At 35.7% G+C, this 25,555-nt stretch overlaps 1 protein-coding gene and 1 long non-coding RNA gene across 2 annotated transcripts; both read left to right on the plus strand.

Moving 5' to 3' along the window:
* The first annotated feature begins 218 nt into the window (after window positions 1–218).
* Window positions 219–7,869, plus strand: LOC136836458 (small ribosomal subunit protein eS19-like). The gene is made up of 5 exons (XM_067100725.1): window positions 219–302; window positions 3,546–3,619; window positions 3,805–3,847; window positions 5,769–5,895; window positions 7,630–7,869. Exons 1-5 carry the CDS (start codon window positions 297–299, stop codon window positions 7,851–7,853), a joined length of 474 nt encoding a protein of 157 aa, XP_066956826.1. The 5' UTR covers window positions 219–296; the 3' UTR covers window positions 7,854–7,869.
* A 2,832-nt stretch (window positions 7,870–10,701) lies between these two features.
* On the plus strand, window positions 10,702–24,604 carry LOC136836371 (uncharacterized). Its single transcript, XR_010852379.1, has 3 exons — window positions 10,702–10,815; window positions 15,259–15,541; window positions 21,170–24,604. It is a non-coding gene; the product is annotated as an uncharacterized lncRNA (long non-coding RNA).
* Window positions 24,605–25,555: the final 951 nt, after the last annotated feature.

The raw sequence follows: 25,555 nt of genomic DNA on the forward strand, positions 1-25,555 counted from the left end.
AAAGGGATAATGGAAATATGCGGAGGTTTGCGGAGGATAATGTACAAGAAAGACATGAGTGGCGGATTTGTATGGAGGCCCTTTGCGTCACAGCGTTTGAGGTGAAGATGTATATGTGTATATATATTTATTTATTTATTTATTCATATATTTGAAGATGTTTCTGTAAATTTGTCTCTATTTTACGAACAGTGATCTCCATTCAAGATTGCGGTACGCAACCGTGCCTTCTTATGTTTCAAAGTAGTTCTGCAAACAGCCGCTAGGTGCCTTTCCTCTCCAAAATCGTCAACAAGATGATGGTGAGTCAAACATTTGCGTTTATATTATTGTAAATATATATTTCTTCGGGGTATTTATTTGTGCTCGGACAAAATGAAAATGTGCTAGACGTATGGGGGTGATAATTAGAATATAATAATGAAAAATAAGACATTTGTAATGTGAGAAATTAATATAATTTGTCTGGCCATGATGCTTCACGTGTTCGAAGTATGGTAGAAGAATGTCTTGATGTATTGTTATTGTTCGTGGTTGTTAATATTATTAGTAGTTCTACCTTGGCTGTTTGCTTTAGAATCTTGTTGCTGTGCAATTTGTTTTCTACAAGAAAAGACAGGATTACATATGCTTACCATAGGTGTCCTAGTTTACCGTAAAGTCAAAACGGCGGTAGACAATTGAATTTGGTGGTGATATCTGGGCAGGGTACCGGTTTCGGCGTAAAATAATAGCTTAGGTATTAGTATCCTAGCTGTTTAGTTAGTTTGGGCCAAGCTACCGTTAGCAACTGACCTACCTTACCTACTCTGAGGCTAGGAACGATAGAAATAGCAAGGGTTCACGATAACCTATCTGAGAAATTTTTACATTTCATAACGTTTACATTCGCATGAACGCCGTGTTTATTACCAGCCCCACGGCTGTGAATGTTGAAACATGAGCAAAGATAGCAAATATTTAGGTAACAGTAAATTTAACGGTCAGGTTTGGTCATGTAGCCTACCCTCTGAACTGCCGATGGCAGTTAAGGGGTACCCTAGGCTGGACCAAGTAACCCCTCTGTCTGCCTTGGTTCCTCCAGGTAAAACTGTAGACTACTACTGCACCCCTTTGGTAATTCTAAGTATAAGCTCAGCACCTGTTTTTACCTTAGATACTGGTTTGTTCTACACTTTTAGGGCTTCTGATACTGGCGGTGCATTTGTTTGTTGTCAGCCAAATGGAATGTCCCTTCGCCATGTTTAGTACTGGCCCGGGGGCGGTAGTACCCATACCTTAACAAGTTTTTGCACTTGCTGGACGGGATATGAACCGTTCCAAACAGATGTACCCGTGCTCTGCCATGTGAAGATCACGTATGGAAAGCCCTTGTTGGATGGCCTTCAGGTGTTAATTACAGGTTAATTACATTTGTGCGACAAAAATAGAAGGTAAATCCATAATTAGCAACCAAAAAACTGTAGAAAAAGTAAAGTTAGAAGGAAATCGCCGCCGCGGAGCTACTACTTACATCTACCAATATCATAAATATAAACTAAAGGCAGTAAATATTATGTTTGGTGGTAGTAATCTTCAGTTTTGCCGTATCAAAATACCCTCTCCCCAGTTTGTTCTGATGTAGGTTGCCATAAATCATGATGAGACAATTGTCTTAGTCTACCTATCTTCCCCCCCCCCTTCTCTCCCAAGGAAAAAAAAATTAGTAAGGGACTATGGTGACCTACAGTGTTTAGTAAATTAACCAACCATTTATGGAAAATTAATCTCGTCAGAAAGTCCAAATTTCACGCTTAACTTGCCCTGCTTACACTGAAAAACCATATTATTCACTTACTATAAATCATTCTTTTGAGCACATGGCTGAAGGGATTCCAGTATTAAGAATCTTTTTGGCGTGCCCTAAAGCTTCTGAAAATGGTCTTGCTTATTCAGTTAAGATTATAAGAGATTTGGATTGGCGTAGTTTGGTCCGGAATTTACCTTTTATACTCAAACTCAGACTCATTTATGGTTAAGTCTATGGTCTAACTTTTTCAGAAATACTTTGGCAGTACTCTAGCCTAACCCCTTAACTCAAAACTTCTTAGACAATCGGCTATATTGTTGTGATGGTTATATTAGGCTATTTTGGGCATGATGTAATTAAGAATAAATCTTTCAATGATTGACAAAGACTGGTTAGGGTAAACTAGAAAGGTTGTGGAATTACTGTTAGTCATGAGATGTCTTGAATGTTCAGTTGTAGGCCATACTGTAGGGTCTTTGTTACTTAACAGCAGAAATGAAGACAGACTCCCTTAACCCTCTGATAAGTTGGGGGATGCTGTAAAGCAATTGCTCCACCAGTATCTATAAAGCAGTCACACAATATCAAACATATATTCCCAGGACTCTTATGCTCATGTAACTATTTTTGCAGAATTAAAGGATTCATGCTAACCCGACCTTTTCAAATTTTGTCATCATCAAAAGTCCTCATTTGTTAAAGGGTTTGGCAAGTTTTGACATTTCATTTTGCCATATTACTCTTGCTGTTTTACATTTTTGAACATCCTAAAACCAGGTTTATGTCATGAAAAGTAGGTTCACAGCAAGCAAGAAAAGAAAAAACATTGATCAGATTGTGATTGCCATGGGTAAATTTGGAAACCCTATCTAAATCTTAATTGTTTGTTCAAGGTGTTTGCACTTTGTTAAAGAGTGTGACATTTTTCATTTCACAAAAGTAACTAATATTCAAATTGAGATAGTCCACTGAACAGTCCATTGAACAGAAGTTTAGCAGGTTGAAATGCAAACGCAACTTAAAATAGGCAGTCACTGTCTTTGATATACTGTATTAACATTTATCGTACAAAATCATGTCTGAAATTAAGATTCTTTAATGTCCCTCATCAATTTAAAGAAAAAACCTATATTCAGAGTACATTATGACATCACAATACATGATTGACTAGGCCCACACTAATCACTGCTATGAATAATGGGTGTGCAATGCTATAACAGATAAACTATACTTGTATGCTGCTGTTAGTAAATGTTAACAGAAGCAGGGGATACCTGGAGTTTCAAAGTCTGGTGTAAAATTCAAAATTAATGTGTATCGTAATAAATTATTTACTTGGTGTTTGCGTGAACACCCTTTACCCAGGCAAATATTTTCCATTCACCATTTGAAGATACATATATTCAAAGATTGTAAACTGTATAAGTCAAACCAGTAACTAGATGGCATGTGTGGAAAATCTTTGCATTTGTAACATTGCTACTTTTCTAAAAAGTAGTTTTACAGGTTAGATAGTTCTCAGTCTTGTAAGATAACGTAATGTAAGTACTGCATTAAGTTTATAATTAATTTTTATTTTTTGTTTCTTGCAGTCCTCACTCGATGCTGATGTTATTATTTAATTAATTTTAATTTTTTTGTCACCTGCATCCTGCACCTGATGCAAGCATTAATGCAATTTTTATTTTTAGTCTCCTGTAGTCTGCACCTGATGCAAGCGTTAATGTAATTAATTTTAATTTTTTGTCTCTTGCAGTCCTCACCTGATGCCAACGTTAAAGACGTGAACCAACAGGCGTTCACGAAGGCTTTTGCCGAATTTCTTAAGAAGTAAGTGGTTCTCTGCCATTTATTTATATCACATGGGGCTTAGTTCTTTCATGCTTATATCATGAGAGACAAGATGCAATAGTCAAAATGATCATAAAGTGTTCTGGTGCAGTATTTTATCTTAGACAGCAACAGTTTATTTAGCCTTTGAAGTTTTTCGGGTACAGTATCGTTTTTATTTTCAGGTCCGGCAAAGTCAAGGTTCCTGACTGGTCAGATCTTGTAAAGGTATGTACTATGTGGGCACTCAAGTTTTACTTTATGGTTATACATAGGGCTTTTATGTCATAATTTAGGTAGAAAGTATCCCAGAATAACTTTTAAGTCTACCATATGTCTACCAGATTTCATTGATACTGAACTTGTAGTGAAGTTCAGATTGGTCTATGCAGTGGTAGTGAGCACTGGAAAAAAAACCTTATCTGGTTGACCTGTTTTCTATTTCCAGCTAAGGGGAGGTACCATCCCTTTTGACAAATATAGTTCTGACCCCAACCTTTTTTAAGATATCCAAAATCTATGTTGAAATGACTTGGAAGTAACATTGTCCCTATTAACTATTGTAAAGTAATTTGATATCTGTGGATCATGAATTAGATTTTGCCCAAAGTACATAATGTAGGAATAACAAAATTTGCTAAATATAAGGCATAATGGTAAGAAGTAACCAAAGGTAATCAGTAGAAAGTAAAAGGAAGAAAGCAATGCATCTGGTGTGAAGGGTTACAACAGATAACCTTCATTCTACAAGGATTGTAGCATGGCTGAGTGAACATTTGGCCAAGGTTGAATTCCTTGTTATATCAAGTTTTCTAAGTGGTTCAGTGGTGTACTGTAAGTATAGTTCATGACTCCATACTTGAGATTACATATGATGTCTAAATACAGCAGCAGGAATTGGCTGTTGTTTTTGCATTTTAAATTGGTAAGAGCAAAAAATAATGAGCAGCAAAGCAGAGGTAACAACATAGTAAATGTTATAGCCTGGTGGTGCTTGGTTGGCTGGAAGGAGGAAATATTTTCTCAGTTCATCTCAAGTGTCCAGAAGGGATAGATTTTTAAAGTTAATGAAAGGGTGATATGTAAAATTTTTTTTTTTTTTTTTTTTTTTTTCCTCTCCAGGGAAAAGTATAAAATTCCTTTCCAATAATACATTACTGCTATTTGTCACCTGTTCATTTTAAAAAATATGTGAGGAAAAGTAAGCAAAAAGTTATGAGGGGATTGGTTGGGACAGATTTGATGAATCTCTTTCAAGAGCCCCTACTTGCATGTGAGATGTGATTAAAGCATCCCACTAGTAGACTTTCGGTTACTGTTTTGTGTGGATAATGTGATCAGAATCTCTCGGTGGTTAATTGATAGCTGGCATAAGGGGAAAAACTCTGTTTAAACAATAATCAGAATTTTTTAATAGCAGATTTCGAACTTGTAAGTGCTGTACTGTATGCAATGTTTTCAGAGGCAGTGTCTTACCAAATATTGGTTTGATAGTTGAGATATTGCCTAAAGTGGTTTTGCATCTTAAAACATTTGTAGAGCTCTTAGATAATGTTTAGGACACATGTTAGGGTACAAAAAATCATAGCCTTTTACTGAAGGGGTGAGTTTGTAATTTGCTCAACCAAGGCCTTGAGTACATGGTTACCATTACTTGTAACGATGTTATTAGCTCTTGGGATATGAAATTTTCTTTGAGTGTTGTAATGTACACTTAAAGTTGTACTGTATCATTTCTAAGAAAGACATGGACTAATTCACGAAATTTTATTTTACAGTATAGTTGTATATTGTCCTAAGAGTAAGGACTGCTTTTACCTGTAGTTTGTTTATGTTTAGTATCGCTTAAAATTCATCAGTGGCTGAACTTTGTAATGAAGTTCAGAGTTCTTGTCAACTATATATATATATTTTTTTTTTTCCAAAAGAAAAAGTAGGCTTTGTGTATCACTGAAACCATAAATTAGGCTTTAGAGGGTATGATTCTCAGATTTTATTGTATGTTATATATACTGTTCAATTGTTATTTATCCTCAAAGGGAGATACAAGTATGATACTGTATATATACCAATTTTCATTCTGATTGCTACAGAAGTCCCTTGATTTTTGTCCATGTTTATTTCTTAAGTATTTTATTTTCCCTTTCAGACAGCAAGATTCAAAGAGCTAGCTCCCTATGATGATGATTGGTATTACACTCGTGTTGCAGCCATTGCCCGTCACATTTACATGCGCTCCCCAGTTGGTGTAGGTACCATTAGGAAGATTTATGGAGGTGAGTAATAGGGAAGATTTTATAGGGGATTGGGTCAGTATAAAGTTCCTTACTTTGTTGAATTGTAATTTGATGAAAATGTGTTACTAATAGTGACACTGCTGTATTAAAATGATTGGTTGAAATTTCATCTATCTTTCAAACCAGTAAACAAAAGATTTAGTTGTACGAAAGAAGAATAAACTTGAAAAGCAGAAAAGGTGCATTCTGAGACTGATCTGTTTAGCCCTTGCACAGTTTAACTGTGTTAACTGACTATTGTTCCAAATTCTTAATCTTTGTTTGAAAGTGAGAAAAACCTGTACAGTGAACTCCCCGTATTCGCAGGGGATGCTTACTGCACCCCCCTGCGAATAGCTAAAATCCGCAAATACTTGAAACCCATCTAAAAACACTTAGAGCTGCCTATTTTAATAGTTTAAACACAAGAAAAACCCTGTAAAAATGCTTATACCTGAGTATTTTAATAGTTTTATCACAAAAAGTGCATTGATTCATGAAAATACGGTAATTAGTGAATATTTCTCAGTGAAAAATACCGCAAATGGGTGAGTTTTCCTCGAATAATGGGTAGATATGTTCCACAGAGAAACCCCCGAATCGTGAGAACGCGAATAAGGGGGATTTACTGTATTAATGTTCACATAACCATCTTTAGTAATTTTACTAAGTAGATTAATTTTAGACCACTACTGTTTTAGCTATTGCATCACATAAAACAAGTTTCCATGATGTTTTTCCCAACTATAGAGTTGTTCAAAATACAAGAGGTTGAATTGTGGGAGTGCAAGATTTTTTGCTACTGAATGTTTTTAGTGATTCTTTGGTCAAAGCACTCGATTTTAAAAGAAAAGGAGCATTGTCATTACAGTATCATGAGTTTTATAAGACAAGATAAAATTTAAATTCTGTCAGTAAAGATAAACCCTTTGGGCCAGCTCAGTGAGAGTTACAGTGGTGGATTGGTTAAACTACAAAATAATTTAGTAAGTTTTACAGATTAGTAATAGGATTGGGTCACTTTTTCCATAAGGTCACCAAGTGACCACCAAAACTGACAAAAGAATGGCTGGATTTAGTTAAAATCACACAGCAAGAGTATACTTGAAGGAAAAATAAGGAAGTAAAGTAGATTGTAGACTAGCATTTGCAATCTGTATGAAAGAGGCGCAGTTGCATTCCAGCTGGAAAGGTATAATAGGTACAATGCCCTGAGTAGCAAGTAGGTATTTAACAAAAAAAAAAAAAAACTTGAAAATGTGAGTCATTAGTGAGGGCTGATGAAAATGACAGATGTATTTTAGAACCATCATATATTAACTCTTAATTTTAGAACTATTGTATATTAACACTTACAATTTTATCACACTACAATTTTATCACACCATGGTACATAATTGCAGGGCAGGTCTTAGCGTAGCGAGCAGTGTTGTAGGTGTTTTTTTTTTTTTCTCTTTTTTCTCTCTCTCTCTCTCTCTCTCTCTCTCTCTCTCTCTCTCTCTCTCTCTCTCTCTCCTATATGGTTGGCTCAGGTGATTGCCTGGTACAGAGTATGGGGTTTCCTGTCAAATACAGTTTTCAATGTAAATTGATGAAAGCCATTCGGTGCCTAACACTACTCTAATTTTATAACGTGTGTTAATCGTTTGTTATTGCCAGTATTGTATACATATGTTTTAGGTGGTCATCGGTTGAGTAAGTTTGCTGATGTATTTGGTTGTTTTTCTCCTACAGGACGCAAAAGGAATGGCACTGCACCCTCACACTTCTGCCGTAGCTCTGGTACAGTTGCCCGCAAGGCTTTACAAACCCTGGAAACGTTAAAACTAGTTGAAAAAGCACCTAATGGTGGTAGGCGACTGACATCGCAGGGCCGTAGGGATCTTGACCGCATTGCTGCTCAGATGAAGGCAAATGCCAAGGCCAAGGCTGTACCTGCTGTAATTGGAACTGAATAAAGTCCATTTATAAGAATTCTGTCTCTCATTTACATTGTCATCTCTAGTTAAAATACAAAATTTCAAGGTAATAGTCATTAACTTTACATTTGATAATAGACAATACAGAATTTGTAAATGTTATACATTTGATGATAATAGATAGTACAGAATTTGTAATTGTGAAGTCTGCACGCTGTGAGAACATTTTTCAAGCTGCTTTTGTCAGGTACAGTAACTAAATTTAGCCAAGGGTAGTCATGACATACATTTGCACTGTCTTCAACTGCAAACAGTCAGCTTGCTCACACTAACTGTATTAACATATGTTATTGGAATTGAACTTCCTTGACTTTCAAAACAGTTATCAAGGGCCAGCAGGTGACATTCTTTTGAAGATAGTGATGTGCTTCGGGTTGAAGTGAGAAAATGTGTAAATGTGCATGTGTTGAAGACATCAGTTGTATTTTAGGCCACATTTTGAAATCAAAAGCTCTTATCTATCTACCCTTGATTTGTTGGTAATTTTAGTGATAAGTTGATCCACAAATTAATAACTGTTATTATGATAAAACTGAGAAAAGTAACCATTCTTTAAGGAGTTACTGCACAACAGGATGCTTGCTAATTAATATTTTAAATATCTGTGGATCGTGTTGCTGTTACACCTTTCAAACCTTCTACTGTCAATTTCCGTTTCAGCACTGAATGACCTCATAGGTCCCAGAGATTGGCCTTAAGCCTAAATTCTATATTCAGTTCAGTTTACTATTCAAATGTGGAAGTCACGTTTTTTCTTGTAACATAGAAGCAAATGACTTTCTAACCAGAACAATACTTGATATAAACTTTAATTATTAAAGTCAAGTTTCTACAGCGACTCCTGTTTCTACTAGTAACCTTGAGAACGTGCAGATACCTGTGAAGTTAATTCTTGGCCAATTTTCCCTCTGAGGATGGCCACAAGATTTTAGAACTGATCAAATGGTAGCTGGGTGAAATCACCTTCATTAGTGGAAAACGGGTGTCTTGAACGGTACAGTATATTTTATACAGTTTCCTGAATTTACACCCAACTATGCTTTAAGGAAAAATTCAAGGTTGAGTATCAAACTATGTGCTCACGACAGAGTCTTAGTGGCATGGGCTTTATTGTAATATCTAGCTTAGCAATTGGGAAATCCTAACATTACCACTATTCACAGCAACACAGTCACTGATAAGGTTATGGAAAGCATACCACCACATAAATTTGTCTGGCAAAACTACCGTTGCAGAACCTCCATAGTCCTATGTTAGTAGTTTAAGTGATTATAGTAATCATAAGCAGGCGATCACATTTTGAAATAGATGATATCAATATCCTTATTACAAGGATATTGACAGCAACTAAACCCTTATCTCTTAAGAATAGGTCTAAAAAATTTCCTTGAGTGCTGATCATGACATTGCTGGAATTCATTGCAATGTGTACTATTGATGTGGTTCCTATAATGGATCTAATGCTAATAAAACCAAAGATATGATTATGGTTTATTCATTGATAGTAAAGGAAACCCATTCGAGAGTTAAACACATCAATGTAGTAAAGTGTACTCAATGGGCTTTAGATGTTTCTCTCATAAGTAATGAATACATCACGCAAACTGCAGCCTGCAGGCTGTTACTAATGAAACAAGGTGTTCCAATTTATTTTTCCAGCTGTGAGATGCTTGTAGTTACTCGAATGTTCAGAGTGAACTCTACGTATCCCTTAAACTGATGAAAAAAATTAGTTTATTGGAATGTTTCATAATCGCCCTTTTTTTATCGAATGTTCAGAGTGACCTCTACAGATCCTTTAAACTGATGAAAAAAATTAGTTTATTGGAATGTTTCATAATCACCCTTTTTTTTTATGTCATGTAAGAACACTACTGTGTTGTTTAATGTCCCAGGCTAACCCTAAGTTAATATATGTAGCTCTGTGGTCTGGTAAGGCTATCCCACATTACGTGTGAAAAATTTTTTCCAAGCATGGAATAATTTGACAGAGGCAGAGTTCAATGCTGACTTACTTGACAAATGAAGGTTCATCCTACTGTAACCCATTATAATAGCTGTACTTGTATAATAGAATGTTATTGAAAGATAACTCGGTATGTAATTTAGGTTCTGCACCTATGTGCTATTATTCAAATACCCTGGGAAGCTTATTCATATTACCATTTTTGAAAGAATTAAATAGTAAATCCATTACAAAAATATTTCATCCGTGGTTAAGTTCTTGCTTACAATGTTTACACTACCAGTTCTGGGTTATACATGCACAAGAAATTTTTTTTAACATTTTTACTTGTGAAAGAAAAATGACAAAGAAATGAAATTTTCAGGTCTAATGAGAAACGTAAAGGCAGAACCGTAACTGGGAATTGTAAAACTGTCCCCGTCTTAACACTTACAGGAAACAGAACCAAAAGCCTATTATAGGTTGAGACAACCATGAATGTCAGCAGTTTTTTCGCGAATGTACAATAGCTGTAGTACTAAGGTCTCTAGTGAATATTAGAGGTAAGTTCAAGAGTGTATTTTTGTAACTTTTATCTAAAATGTAAAAATATGCGTTCCTTCACTTCTACCTTTATCATAGAATAATAGCAGTTTTGAAATCCATTAATAGAAATGGTGCGTTTTCATTCTCAGTCAACCTTCTATTAAAAGTTTAGTTTGCAGTGTTATTATATTTTATGCAATATATATATATATATATATATATATATATATATATATATATATATATATATATATATATATATATATATATATATATATATATAATCGACATTTATAAACGTACGAGACAAGACTAAGCTTCATAAATACGCATCATGTCCTAATTGAGTGAAGGAGAAGAAGACAGCCAATGACCAAAACAAGTCGCTTTGTAAATATCGGAACTCTCGGAAACAGTCTCGTCCTGGATGTAAATAACCTATTACAACAGGTAAGGTGCTAGACTACCATACAGTAACGAGATGAGAATTGACTTTGCGGCAATTTCTCCTTAATAATGGACGTAAATTAGCTCTGTTATTCATTCAGAGACCTGTGCGTTAACCTTCTGTATCCTGGACCATCAGCCTTAGACAACGGTAGGTTTATTTACCACATTTTCTTTTAGGCTGGGTTAACGAGATCTAGCAGCCACATGAAATCATATCAGCCAGAGGGAGTAGTCTGTATGAATATAATACCTTAAACTCTGGCAAGGTTAGGTTAGTTGAACTACGAAGTACCCAGACCGAATTACCGGTGAATTCCAGTAGCAGCCTGTTAGTGAATCTGGTTTGTCACCAAAATGCAAGGTGGGAAGAAAGGGTCAAAATACATTGACCCATGATTTCCCTCAAAGTAGGCCATAGGCTATAGGCCTACAGACTAGCCTAACAGGCCTAAAGGTGAAGATGGCATAGGCTAGGCTATAAGCCGATCTCACAAACATAAAATTCCATATTCCTGGTGGTCAATGGAATTTGAATCGGATATTTTGGTGTTTTTTCTTTATAGAAGGAGAGCAAGCAAGTGAATATTGACGTAGCACGAATACTTTTTATGTTTTCTAACTATTGTTGTTTTCAAGAGCTTTGTGACTTCTTATATGCTCTGTTCTCAAGTCTTGGTTGCATATCCCATAGAGTGGGCTATAATGGCTAGGTTTCTTTCCTTTGTTTTTCTTCATGGACTTTATAATATCTTGGCCAAAAAAATATCAGAATTTATTTGGTTAAAGTTCTTGGCTATTTTCAAACTCTATTCAGCCTTCCATCTTTGCTAGACTTCAGGCAGGCCATACAAGGCATAAGAACAAATGAAAAATCTTGTGCAGATCTGTTCAAAGTGTTTTATGAAGATGAAGTAAACCATTAAAGCCGTGAAGAGAAATATTAAAAGGTTACATTTACAATCAAAGGAAATAAATTTGAAACATTTTGAGGTGATTGATATTTTATGTGGTTAGTTTGGAAATAAGTTTAGCCCATGTAATTTCTTTTGCACATGACATAATCATCTTCATTAGATGTGATAAACTCTGTCAGTATGCTACTAAAGAACTAATAGATCTTTTTGTCAATTTACTGTTATTATTGAGCCAGAAATCTGGAAGACTGATCATGGCTTCGGGTAGTTTGCCTATCCAAGGGACGCCCCTGTAGCTCATTAACAATGACTCCAAATAGAATAAAATTTGTTCAGCTGGCCCGATTCTCCCCTAAAAGTAACTTACTTGACCAGTCTGCTCGATTTTCCCAAACGAGAGTTTTTTCAGCAGAGTGTAACTTTTTCTAAGTACCAAGTTGACGTGAACGATGTCACGGAGCACCGCTCTCCCGTAGTTCTTCAGATGGCCGAAGTGCGGCGCTTCTCTCAGCCCATAGTTCCTAAGGCTGCCGCTGCACGGCGCCCCGGCCGTACCATGGGAAATTTAATTCCGTCCAATCGTATCTCAGGCTGACCCAGGTCATGCCAAGAATCATTAAAAATGCGGATAAGGCGCGCAGCGCCGTTCCGCCACCCTGGTCTGAGACCTGATATGTTAAAAAAATCACTATTACAAAATTTACGCCCGTTCTATTGTAGGTAGGGAGGTAGGGAATAGCCTAACTGAGGTTTCTTATGTTGGCTACAGGTAGTCTAGGCTAGCGTTTTCTGTCCGCCCTTATGTAGGTAGGGTCAGCCTCACACATGCAGTGTAGCGGGTCAGCCTCATGTACGTAGATTAGCGGTTCAGCATCACGTATGTACTTTGGTGGGTCAGCCTTACGGTGGTAGCCTAGTTGGACAACCTTTTGTATGCAGACTAGCGGGTCAGAAAATAGCGAACACTGTACGTTTCGGCAAGCAGGAAACCCGACTTTCGCTTCTGTAGTTTAGCGGGTCAGCCTTATGTTTGTAGCCTAGCGGGTCAACCTTTTGTATGCAGATTAGCGGGTCATCCTTATGTTTGTTGCATAGCGGGACAAACGTTTGTATGCAGACTAGTGGGTCAACCTTATGTTTGTTGCATAGCGGGACAAACATTTGTATGCAGACTAGCGGGTCAACCTTATGTTTGTTGCATAGCGGCACAAACGTTTGTATGCAGACTAGCGGGTCAGAAACTAGCGAACTTTTTTACTATGGCTGCCACAAATCCCAGCTTTGCTTCCCACCAACCCAACCCCGTTCCTAACACATTATCCCCTTACTGTTTTATTAATTTTTCTGTTGCTTTCCCTTTGGGAAACCACAAAAAACTAGCTTTTCATTACCGCCATGGAGCAAAACGGGAGCTATTTAAAAAGGGCGCGTTTTCTATAGCGATTTTTGGCACCAAAAGTAGTGTCCTGCGGACTTTCAGCTGCTCCATGGCTTCTTTATTTCTTGATAATGTACTGTACGTAAAAGTGCTACTCTGATGGAAAAAATTAAGGTTTAAGAAATAACATTAACCCTTAAGGGATGGGCTAATTATATATCATGCAACCCCAAGACCATGACTGTAAGGTTGGCCAATTTAAGAAAAAAATGCATCAATGGAAAGTGGAAGATAAGCAAATGCACATGGTGTAAGAAAAGAAATTCTAAAAAAATTTCCCAACCTTCCACGGGAAGTTGAAAGTGACTTTTTACAACTGTGTGTGGGGCCTCTTTTAGAAAACACTCATAAATTTTACCAGGTTATACATGTTTTTTCTAATATTTTATTTTATTTTGTAAAATTATAATTACAGCTTACACAATATCATAACAGATAAGAAGTAAAATCAGTAACAAATTCTGTGTATATTTGTTGTAAGATATTTACGTAAATTTACTGAGATCAGGAGATGCAGTAACTTTTTTGGAGGTATACTTGTTTTTTCTAATATTTTTTGCACTTTTCTCTGCAAAATTACAATTATAACTGACACCATATCATGAAAGATAAGAACTAAAACAAACAGCAATCTCAGGGTATATTTATGAGCAAATAAATAAAAAGACGTCATGAGAGAGAGAGAGGAGCAAGACATTCCCCCTTCAAGTCAAGAACGATACTGATCTGCCTGAGATGCCCACGATTTACCTGAGCTGATTTTTTTGGTTGCCACTATTCATTTATTGGCCATTGAAGTGATGGAAACTCTCTCTCACTTGATACAGCCAAATCATATGACGCGTAATATTAATACTCCTGTTTTAGATCCTCTCAGTAGGGGATCTGTCCATTAAGGGTTAAAGGTAGGTTAAGGGGGATCCAGGAGTTAGGTTTGGATAGGTTAAGGAAATTTAGGCTAGGATGCATCCATATGTTTCACAACATGATTAATAGCATTTGGGGACCAGCTTATCACCATAGCCAGGCAGGGCAAGGCTTCTTAATTTAGGATAGGTTCGTATGTAACCTTTTCTTTTCTTTAATTTGTGGTTTTTGCTTTGCCCACACCTACTTTGAATAGTCCGGCATATTTTTACACATTATTCCTTTTGTACACATCAGACAGCATTGAATATGCTACTGTTTCCCTTTTTCCATCCTTGTCAAAATTCTTAGTTTGTGGATTAGAGTTAATGAACAGTCAACAGCTTGGAGAAAAGTGGAGTGAGTTGAGTTCATCAGTAAGGACATACAAAACTTTTATAAGATAGCAGATACAAAATTAAAGATTACTTTCAAAATAAAATGGCCCATAGTTATGTTGTTGAGAATTCTCTTAGATATGACCATATCTGCTATCAGCTATGGTACGGGTATCCACTTTTTCACTTTGAGACCATTAGGGGGGTCCTGAACTAATGAAGCAACTACTCATTGTGCCCGAATTGTGCAGGTCATGGGTGGATGATGAATGGTTCTCTTATATTTATATTGTATGTATTTCAACATTTCGTGGCAGCTATTTACTTCAGGATGTCCGTCTTGTATATAATCTTTTGTTGTGCGTGTGGTTGTTTCCAGTGTGATCAGTTCATATACTGTACTGAAAGGAGAACTAGATACCAACTGTTAATAGTTTGGCTGTAGCCAAATCTGGAGGTAGTAGTAGAAAATATTCCCAGTTTATGAATCAAATGGGCTGTTGGTAGCTACTAGTGTGAATACAGACAGTTTTACTTGACTCAGCCAGATATGGTTTTTTCCTTTTTATTCATGAAGTCAGCTCAAGGGTGGCTGTTAAGCCACAGGGCTTATCACAGCAGGAATTGCAGTACACCTCACGCCACTAGATTTTTTTTATTTAGTGGCCATCTGGCATAGCCATGGTAGTGAGGCTGTTCTTTGCTTCTAGACTCTTCAGTTATTTTGTAGACTCACAAAGTAATTTAGATTCAAGAATTTATTTGACCTACAGAATTGGTATTTGTAAGTTATGTGAACTGTAGATGTTGTTTTACTCCTATGAGACACTATATTTTTCTTTTGCAGATGTGTTAAAGATGTTACGGGATTTGACCTCAATATTAGTTGGAGGGTCACGAGGACTCCCCCCTACACTTGCATTTCTCTTCAAGTTAGCTTGGGCTTCACGTGTTCGTTTACCTCTACTAATTGCAATAGGATTTATGGTTACGAACATTCATTTACGTTTAGAAATAAATGTTAATATTGAAGTAGGAGAAGATGAGCCACCTCCTGAACAACAGCCTCAAAACCAGCAGCAGCAGCTGCAGAGTCAACATGATGCATAATCATCATGAGCTTTAAGCAGGTAAGAATCAGTTATTCTTGTATAAGGTATGCCATTTTTTACAGCTTATATTAAATTTATTGGCTGTGTATTTTAGGTAAAATAAGTTCTGGGTATTTTTGTGATCCATTGTTAAATAGGTATAATTTATAAATTTACTTCTCAAGAATGGGCAGATATTGTCATGGTTGATTAAATAAGCCTTAAAGTTCCATTACTAGATGAATGATTCATATTAATTTCATTAGTATTCTTTTTAGAATATCTTGCTCATCTGCTGTCACTGTTGTGATCTTTATTTAATAGATATGGGCCAGGAAGTGATGCATTGGAGATTATGAAGATACGTAGATTCACATATTTAATGGTGATATGATATGAATGAGAAAATTAGGAAAATGCTTCATTTACTATTCAGCTCCTGAGGCCTCTTTAGACATCAGACTGCAATAAGCACATGGCATTAGACTATCTTTAAATTAACACCAGCTGAGATAGAAGTACATACATCTGTGCATGAAACAGAATTTTAATTTTACTTGTAGTGTACTTCAATTCATGCAGGCTTGGTGTGAGATAATGAAGGAATTCCTTGAATGTCTGTGCTAAGTGTAGAGTATATAGAGTATACTGTACAAGACTCTACTGCTTGGAGGAAGATCCCCACTCACACCTATTACCTCATTGTTGCTAATGCAGCTGAAGGCACAGTTGGTTTTTTGTGGTGTTTAGCTCTGTGTAACTCCACCTTCATTATTTTTCATTTTGCCAAGTCAGTAACTACTGTTCTTTTTTCAGTAATTTTACTCAATGCCTCTGGTGTTTTAGATGAAGGAAAGATCTGTCTGACCAAGGCAGGAACAAACCAGGGGCTCAGGTTTGGGCAAGGCAGAAGAATAAGAGAAAACTGGTATTAAAAACCATATACAGCATTCAAAGAAACAAGGACATTATTGGTTGGCAGCTTATCCTGAGATTCAAAACCATTAATGAATTGAGACCAGGGCCAACAAAATTAAAAAATATAAAGAAATTACAGAGTCAAAAGGGTGTCCTTGAGTTCTTTCCAGAACGATGAATGAGTCAGATGAGGAATATTTGTTTTATTACTAATAGATCCCAAGAAAAAGAGTGATGAATTAAAGATTTAACTTCAGAGGAGGTTAAAGTCACCACAGTCATTACAGAAATAGAAAAGTCAGAAGGACTGACATTCCATGATGAAGAGTAGACATTAAGGAACAAAAATACTTGGCATGAAAGGAAAGAACAGAATCGTCCATGTGGAGAACAAGTTTAAGGTATTGGTAGAGGACTCCTTTCTGATGGTGTCTATGACAAGGAAGAAGAGACAGGGCAGGCTGGACATTTTGGACAGGATTACATCAGTTTTTACTACACCTATGTGTAAAAATAATATGAGTTTATTCAGTACATTGCCGAGGATTCAAGAGAAAAGTCAGATTAGGTATTGTATAGAGAAAGTGTCTGCTCTAGTAGAGGCATAGGATTGGTTGTGGTGGTGTAATAGGTACTAATTTCTTACAAGATAAAGGAGGAGCTAACTAAGATTCAAAGGACAACTACAGTGAGAAGAAGAAACTACCTGAGGTCCTTAAGTTACCATGTATGCTGGCATGTTAAGGAGACTCAGCGTATAAGACGACTTCCCACTTTTCATTTAAAAACGTAGGTTTACAGGTATAAGACGACCCCAGTTTATTAGATTAAATAACTCTATCAGCTGATGTTAGTTAGTTGGTACATAAATAAACTAAATAATTATTGGAGTTATCGTACCAAAAATGTGTGAAATCAGTATCTTCAAGATTTTAAAATGCTTGGCAAAGCTCACCATTACGAAAAAATACTTTTGTCTCCCCTTGGGAAAAATATAAACATCGTGACAAATGCTGAACGCCTGTGACGTCACTATCGGCGGAGTGATACCCGTTGGAAGTAGATCTTCATGAATGTATTCCTTTAAAACTGGAAAGAACCCCTATACCAAGGGTAACTGAGGAACTATCCATAACACAAAACCCCTTAGTTTGATTATAAAATACCCCCAAGGAAATGTTGGCTTTTATTAAACAACAAGGCTCATAAGTCGAGCATGACTGGGAACTCCGAATGGTGGCCAGTAATAAAGTCCCAGGAAAAAAGTCACAGAAAAATTGTCACAACTTTGGCTAGGAAAAAAAGTCACAGGAAAAAAGTAATATTAATTTATGGTGTCTGGTAATGAAGTCACAGGGAAAAATTCACAATTTTGGCTAGGAAAACAAGTCACCAGGAAAAAATTTTTGACCTTAAAACTGAACTTTTCTTCCATAAAAATAATCATGACTTTTTCTGTGACTCTTGTCCTGTAACTTTATTACCGGCCACCATAAATTAATGTGACTTTTTCCTGTGACTTATTTCTGTGACTTTTTTTTTTTTTTACCTTTTTTCACCACAAACATGGTTATGTTTTGTAAACAAGAAAGTTACGCTACCCCAGTTTACCTTTTTGGTAACTTCAAATTATTTAGCAATCTTAAAAGAGCGCTGTATTAAGTTTCAATAATAAAATTGTCTAATATTAATGCCTTACAATAGTGGTACTCTGGATAAAGCTAGTAACAAAGTGAGAACGATCCTAATGTCTAATTATGGTAATGACCTACAGTTATTACTGTAATTACTGTTGTTTTGTTTACAGTATCAATTCTTGTGATGGTAGTGAACTATTGACACAACTATTGACACTTCAGGGGTTAGCCTGTCATTAAAAATCTTGGCAGAATTTAGGGTTTGCTTTTTATACTCTCTGTATAAGACGACCCCTCATTTTGGGGGAGATTTTTGAGGTTAAAAGGTTGCCTTATGTGCCGGCATATACAATAGGTCAGAGTCATATTGCATATCCTACTGGGTGAAGTAGTCACTTGGCTCTGAAGTGACAATTTCATCTGCATGACAGAGCATCGGTCTAATTACAGACATTCAAAAAGCCCAGTTACATATATGGTCCAGGAGTTGGAGTTTCTGGCCATGTAAGTAAGGTTTGTCAAGTAAGTTCTTTCATAGGCTGTCTATGTTGTTGCAACAGTTGTAATAAATTGCTATCACTCCATAAAAATTATCAAAATTGAAAAACTAAAGGAGAAAGTAGATACTGTTGCTAATGTAGCTAATGATGAAATAAAGAAGCAAAATAAAGTATTGCATATAGGTACTGAATAAAATTAAGTAGAAAAGTTACAAATTAAGGAAATAACTAGGTTACCAAAATGTAAAAAAATAAAGGGAAGTAGCAAAACAGAATACTTACTCTTTGCTGCTGCACAGATTTACAGTTAAGGGTAAAAGATAGACAAATATACTGTACTGCCATTACCAACAAAGTACCAAAATAATGGGAAGAAGCAAAACATACTGTACGTACTCTTTGAAGTATTACTCTTAGGTATTACCGTGAACACGAAGGGAAAAATGACTGGTTAGGTAAATTGGATCTTACTTCCAAGTGCTAAGTAGTTAACTTCTCAAAGGCCAGTTAATTTCACACAACGAAAAAGCAACTTCCCATGTAAAAAGTATGTTAGATTATGTAAAAAAAAAAGTGCACTGTAAATAAAGGTTTTGACATAGGAAAAACATATTTTTGGTGGCCAGTATGAGTCTTCAAAGGTCTCTGAATAAGGTCCTTAGACTCCTGTCAGCCCCTTAGTTCACTGGGTCCAATACAGCTACAACTCATACGCTCCAAAAGGCAGTCTTCTTGACCACTTTGGCACCAGGAGTTTGTTTAGCATACTAGCCTCTCTTAGACAGGGACAACATTTCATCAGACACCTAGTTGTCACTTACTTTTGTCTTCTGACCAAGAGTCAGGACCTTTTAAGAGGGAAAATCACCTTTCCTGATAAGGGAACTCGGTATTTTGGATTAAACATTTTGCCTGGTTCAAGCACTCAGGGGTTACCAGATGTCATGGCAAACATCCCAGATGGTCCTATTTTTCCTACACCCTAACCCAAACAAATCACTCCCTCTGCAGGGGCAGAGAATTATTTTAGTGTCCCTTATTAAAAAGGCAGAACCTTACTCCTTGCCTAAGTTGCATGACATCCAAAAGGCGAGTACAGTACATCATTAACTTTCCTCAGAAATGTTTCCCTCGAAGAAGTCTCTGAGTTTAGAGGGTGGTTATTAGAGGCACTATTCCTGAAATGTGATAATATATTTATAGGTTTGTGTGTTTCCTGTTCTTTATTGCCAAACCCTAATGGGCATTCAGAATGAAGAAAATGGTTGATAACCTATGACTTTACCTTGGATTAAAAATTCTTGAAACACTATTGTTATGAGAGTGGTGGTCACGCTGAGATATTGCCAAGGAATGCACACTAATCCAGCAGCCACACCCAATATAATTAGGAAAATCACCTTAGAATCACAAAGAGTAATATATATATAGGTTCATGTGTTGTTTATTGCCAAACCCCAATGGGTATCTAGAATAAAGAACATGGTTGATAACTGTGAATTTACCTTGGATCAAAAATTCCAGAAACACTGTTACCATAAAAGTGGTGGTCATGCAGAGATATTGCTAGGTAAGGCACAATAATTCTGCAGCCAGACTCAACATTATTATGTTAGTCACCTTAGAACCACAAAGAATAATACGTACATAGGGTCTTATGTTGTTTCCTGTTCTTTCTTGCCAAACCCAATGGGTATCTGGAATAAACTTAAATGGTTGATAACCTGTGACTATACTTCGGACCAGAAAAAATTTATCTGGGTTTTTTGGGATGTATCTATTTGGAGCTAAGCCATTATGTCACCTGTCAGTTTCTTTTGTAAGCTCCTATGAGGACAAATAGCGGCTACTCTGTCAAAAAACAGGTTTTGACGTAGGAGAAACCTACTTTTGGTAGCTGCTGTGAGTCCTCAAAGCCGCCCACTTTCCCTGACAAAAAAGCATGGAAGTAGGGTGAACATTCATCTTGCACAGGCCTGGTGTTTTGTAATAAGGAAGATATTCAGCATGCACCGTTGTTACATCTGTGAGTAGGATGAAGAAAAAACCGAGACCAACTGAAAGAGAATTCTTTGAGATTGGTTGGTCTGTCTTTTGGAGCCTTGGAGGGACCATGAGAGTGTAACTCGTAAGCTGGAATGAAACATTATAGAAGATAGTTGTTAATTGACTGTGGAGCCAATTAACAATAGATGACATTGGCATATATAGCATTTGCTGTTCTGTCACTTGCTCAGGCACTAAATGAGAGTTTAAATAATTGATTTTAAATGGAAAAACAATCAGTAACAGGTGTTAGAAAGCAGTGTAGGGACTGATTTTGTGTATTATCAAATGAAGCAAAAAAGGAATTAATATTTTTTGTGGTTTAAAGACAATCCTGCAGGAAAATCCAAAGTATAGGAACTACTAAGCTGCTAACCACTGGGTAGACATGTTTAGTACTACTGCTGCTCTTCTGTTTGGTAGACACACAACTGCAAAATCAGGAACATTTGTAAACTATGAATGTGGGCTATATATGTGATGAAATGGAGTATTTTATGAAATTATTTTGAAGCTGAGTTTTTTTCCATGAAAATTTACGATAGGTTTCATATATCTCTTTTCAGAAACAAAATACTCCATTTGGAAATGTTACATCTTATTTCATGAACTGATCTAAGTGACCTTCAATTTTATCTTACTCAGTGCCCAGTTAAGTGGAATATCTGTTTGGAAGCTCTACCTTCATTATAGGCTAATTTTTTTTATTGTTATTTAAGCTGGTAATTTTATTAGTGTTCCTAACCATCTGTAACCCTTTTGTTATGAGAAAATGGTACTATTTATGAATTCTGTTATTATTTTGCTCATAAATACAAACCCTTGCTTTGCATCAGCCTTTAGAGTTTGACCTGAGATAGTACTGTGTTGTTTCAAGATTTCAAATTGTTGGAAAACTACATGTACTTGAGTAATGCAGAGTTTAAGACTGAAGGCAGGTGACAAACGTCACAACTGTCACGGGGTTACTGCAGTTTAATTTATTCCACATCATCATCTTATTCCACTATTCACTGTTCCTTAGATGGTATTATGGTGACACTTTGTTCTTTTCAGTTCTTCACTCTTAGTATATATTCTGTTAGGTAAGATAGTAAATTATTAATATTCTGTAAAGTATTATTAAATTTATAGCTTTTTGTATTTCAATAGTTCCAGTCTTTCATTTTCAATTGCTTATAGGTTTATTTAGTTTGCTGCCACAAAAAGTAAGTGTACTTTAATTAATGAGTGTTGTGCTTATTCTTGTTTTCATGTCCTCTCATAAAGTTCTTTTGTAATTAAGGCTACAGCATTGTTTGTGCATTGTAAGGAGGATATGGCAAATTTGCCATACAGATGTTTATGTTGATGACTCATCGTTTTGATTTTGGTCATTTATCATATTTTTGTCCTAACTCTTGAAGTTTGGTGTTGTGCAGTTTTATTCAAATATTCAATGCATAATTAGTTGTCATCTAAGAGCATAATAGACCAGGTTAGGTATTAGATATGTGAGTAACTGACTGAATTAAGCCTTGGACTTTCATTATAACTTATTGAAAGATTGGGAGGCTCATTCAGCCTGTTTTATCTGGTGGAGTGTATCCATTATGACAACACTGATTTATTATCATAAAAACAGCAATATGTCAGGTTTCACTTTTCAGGATAAAAAATGAGTTATCAGTATTAACAAATTTTATCAAGGTAGTAACCTGGGGAAATCGATGTGAGATTTACTTGTAGTTTATGTACAAGTACACATATATTTAGAGGAAAATGGTTATGTTACAGCCATATTTTTAGCAGTACTACATGCCAGGCAATTACATTTTTTTCTCTAGCATCCCAGTAATTTTTTAAGCAACCAAGTGTTGTCCAGACCAAACAGATTGTCACATCAAGTTATTCTTTGTAATTGTTGTTCTAGTGACTTTTTCTGTACTTTTCTGAAAGAACTTTTCTTCTCCAGTGGTAGATTTGGGCATCTTTCAGTTGGCAAAATTATCATGTGTTCTTTCTTTCTTTATTGGTATTTTCAGAAAACTTGAGGCTGAGTCCTATCTGCCTTGAATTATCTGTGTGAAGCAGGTTGATAAGTATGATATATGTATTTATTTGTAATAATTTCATTGTACAGTATATTGGTTTTACTTAACCTCCTCACTGTTTGTTGGCTTGGAATGATATAAAACTGTTACATTGTCAATCTGCAAAATGTCCCTTCTTGTATAGATCATTGTTACCATGTAATTGTGATCATCTTAATAGGCTAAATCAGAAGCTTTCCAGTTTTTTATTAATAACCAGATCTTCCAGAGCCATCTTAGTTTATTGTTAATAACCAGATCTTCCAGAGCTATCTCAGTAACTTAATTCTGGTAGACAGCATGCTGTTCTCTTCTCTTGTCATATACTTTTGCTAGACTGCATGCATTTCTCTTCTCTTGTCATATACCTTAAGGTATTATCCAGGAATATTGTCACTCCTTTGCTTCTCCTGACTTGTAATACAGTTGAAGTCTTCTGAAAGTGTGCCTGTCCTTGTGAATTTTTTTAGGTCTTTCTGTTTCTTAAGGTGTACTGGCACTACCACCTTAACTGGCTTGAATTTTGAATCCTTCCTACAAATAGTATATGGATATTGTCAAGATAGGGTCTAGGAGATTTGGTCAATCATTTCACTTCTGAATATGGCAGTTTTCTGTTCTCTTCCATTAGCCTTTGACTTCTTCATTTTAAGGGGGCAAGTCTGTATTTACCTAAGAAAAAAAGAGCGTTTATATCTTTGATTTAGTGTTTCTTTTCATGGAGTTTTAGCTTCATTTGAACTATTTATCCAGTTACTGTGTGTTTTTCTTCTTCTACTGTGTGGTATGCATGTAAAAAGTGGCCTCTAGTGGCTTGTGGATAGTATTTATGAACAAGTTTGGAGTCTAGTCATGACATACTTTGATATCTTTGGTCAGAATTAAAGGCTTATGTAAAACAGTGGTTTATGTGCCATGAAATTTTTTATTAAACGAATGTAGATTATTGGTTATTTGTCTGTAAAATTTGCAGTATACTTTAGTATTCAAGGAACCATTGCGTTAGAGGTATCGTGAGTGAATGATATAGGTTTTTCAACTAACAATGATTAATGTATGACAATAATGGTAGTGAACCATTTTTATATGGAAAAATTATTGATATTTTTAAAAATTTTGTTCAGCCAATATATGTCTTATATAGAAATGACCTTTCTGTTATAGGCTGTTACCACCATCATGTTGAAAAGTCCACAGTAGAATTTGGGTGGTAAAATGTTGGGATTGTGTATTAGAGCTAATTCTGCTGAAAGTAGCATTTCCATATTTGGATGGGAATGTAGTATTTGATTTTCTCTTATTGTTTTGAAACTCAGGAATATATTGTTTGTAAGGAAACAATAAGATTGCCTTAATTTATTCTCCTAATCTGTTAATTTTTTAAGTTGGAATTTAATTAGCCTCTTGGTGTCCCAGTTAATTTCCACTCTGGGAACTGGATTCGTATTTTCAGATTTTGTACACTACTATTTTTAAATCAATGCATTAGCATTTTAATTTTCAATTTTTTTATAGCCTTTTATGTAAAGTTATTTAGTGTCTTGCTTTCTTATGGTTTTTAAGAGTATGTTTTGGAATAATCCCCAAACTGATTGAAATTGATATTTACTTATTAACCATGAAAAATTTTTCGTGCATTTTATCCTAGAGTGGAGGTTCAGTACAAGTGACAGCACTGATGTAGATTGCTGATCACTAATGTATTGTTTACACTTCCGACTAATTTTTTTTTTTAACTTCGTATTCTGTGTATTTTTAGATGGTAACCTCAAGGAGGTCCATTTGTGTAGGTGTGGGGACAGGAACTCCTGGCACTTGACCATTCTGTGGAACTGATAATTTAGTTTAATTTGTTCCAGTTTTTAATTATTATAACTTTTGTGGAAGTTATTGTTAAGTTAGTTGTAAAAATATACAAAATGAAATTACTTTTATTATTATCATAATCACATTTGTCATATTATTTGTCTACTTGAGAGATAAACCTCTCAACTTTACTTATGCCATGATATTCACTACTTATGGATGACTTTGGATACCAAATACCATTTAATGTTTCTGTGAATTGCAACTGACAGTAAGGGAAAATTTTCCATTTTATATGGAATTATGTTATAACCCTGTTCTAGAGCACTTGGTTTAGTGGTGCTCATCTCTATGACCATATTTTATCTTCATCATAATAGTACAAAGTCAGTCTAAATTTTAAAAAGTATTTATCAGTAAATTTTAAAAAGTATTTATTGGGGATCATGGTGAATTTTTTTTAGTGTTACTACCACTGCATTCAAGTGTAGTGTATGGACTAGTTTTACTCATCCTTATTGCTTGAAAAAGCACTATTATAATACATATAAGTTCTGGGTTACTTAAGTAAATGAGAGCTGTTGGATTGTTCTCAAGATAGTAATCCTACTTGGAGAAGCGTTGTACTGTATTATTATTTATCCATCACAACAACAATTAATTAGAGCCATAGCAAGTGTCAAATATTGGAAAAATATTATATTTTAAGATACATGCCTGACCTCTATTCCACTCCAAACCATACCAGACCTGATGAGCCTGTGCTGCTATTGATGTCAAGGTCCACTTATGACTTGTAGAATGGTTACTGAGCAAAGACACGAGACTAAACAGTTGAATGCATTTGAAATTTACTGGTAAATAAATGTGGGGGAAGTACTAACACGAAATGAAAAATGTACTCATTAAACACAGCCTGTAAAAGTACAATGCACTTTGGAGAAGAAAAGCAGCCAAATAAATCATGAATGCATGTAGACTTGTACTGGAGACCAGGCATTTGGTTAGAATTGTTGCTTGTGATTCATTTCCTCATGTATTCACTGTATTATGTTAACTTTTTACTGAAAGAAA

The sequence above is a fragment of the Macrobrachium rosenbergii genome, chromosome 56, assembly GCF_040412425.1.
Source record: "Macrobrachium rosenbergii isolate ZJJX-2024 chromosome 56, ASM4041242v1, whole genome shotgun sequence".
NCBI classification, from domain to species: domain Eukaryota; kingdom Metazoa; phylum Arthropoda; class Malacostraca; order Decapoda; family Palaemonidae; genus Macrobrachium; species Macrobrachium rosenbergii.

Excerpts from the sequence above, each read along its gene's own strand:
- LOC136836458 (XM_067100725.1), top strand. Across the intron at positions 3,848-5,768 it reads ACTGGTCAGATCTTGTAAAG|ACAGCAAGATTCAAAGAGCT; the intron begins GTATGTACTATG and ends TTTCCCTTTCAG. Across the intron at positions 5,896-7,629 it reads CATTAGGAAGATTTATGGAG|GACGCAAAAGGAATGGCACT; the intron begins GTGAGTAATAGG and ends TTTCTCCTACAG.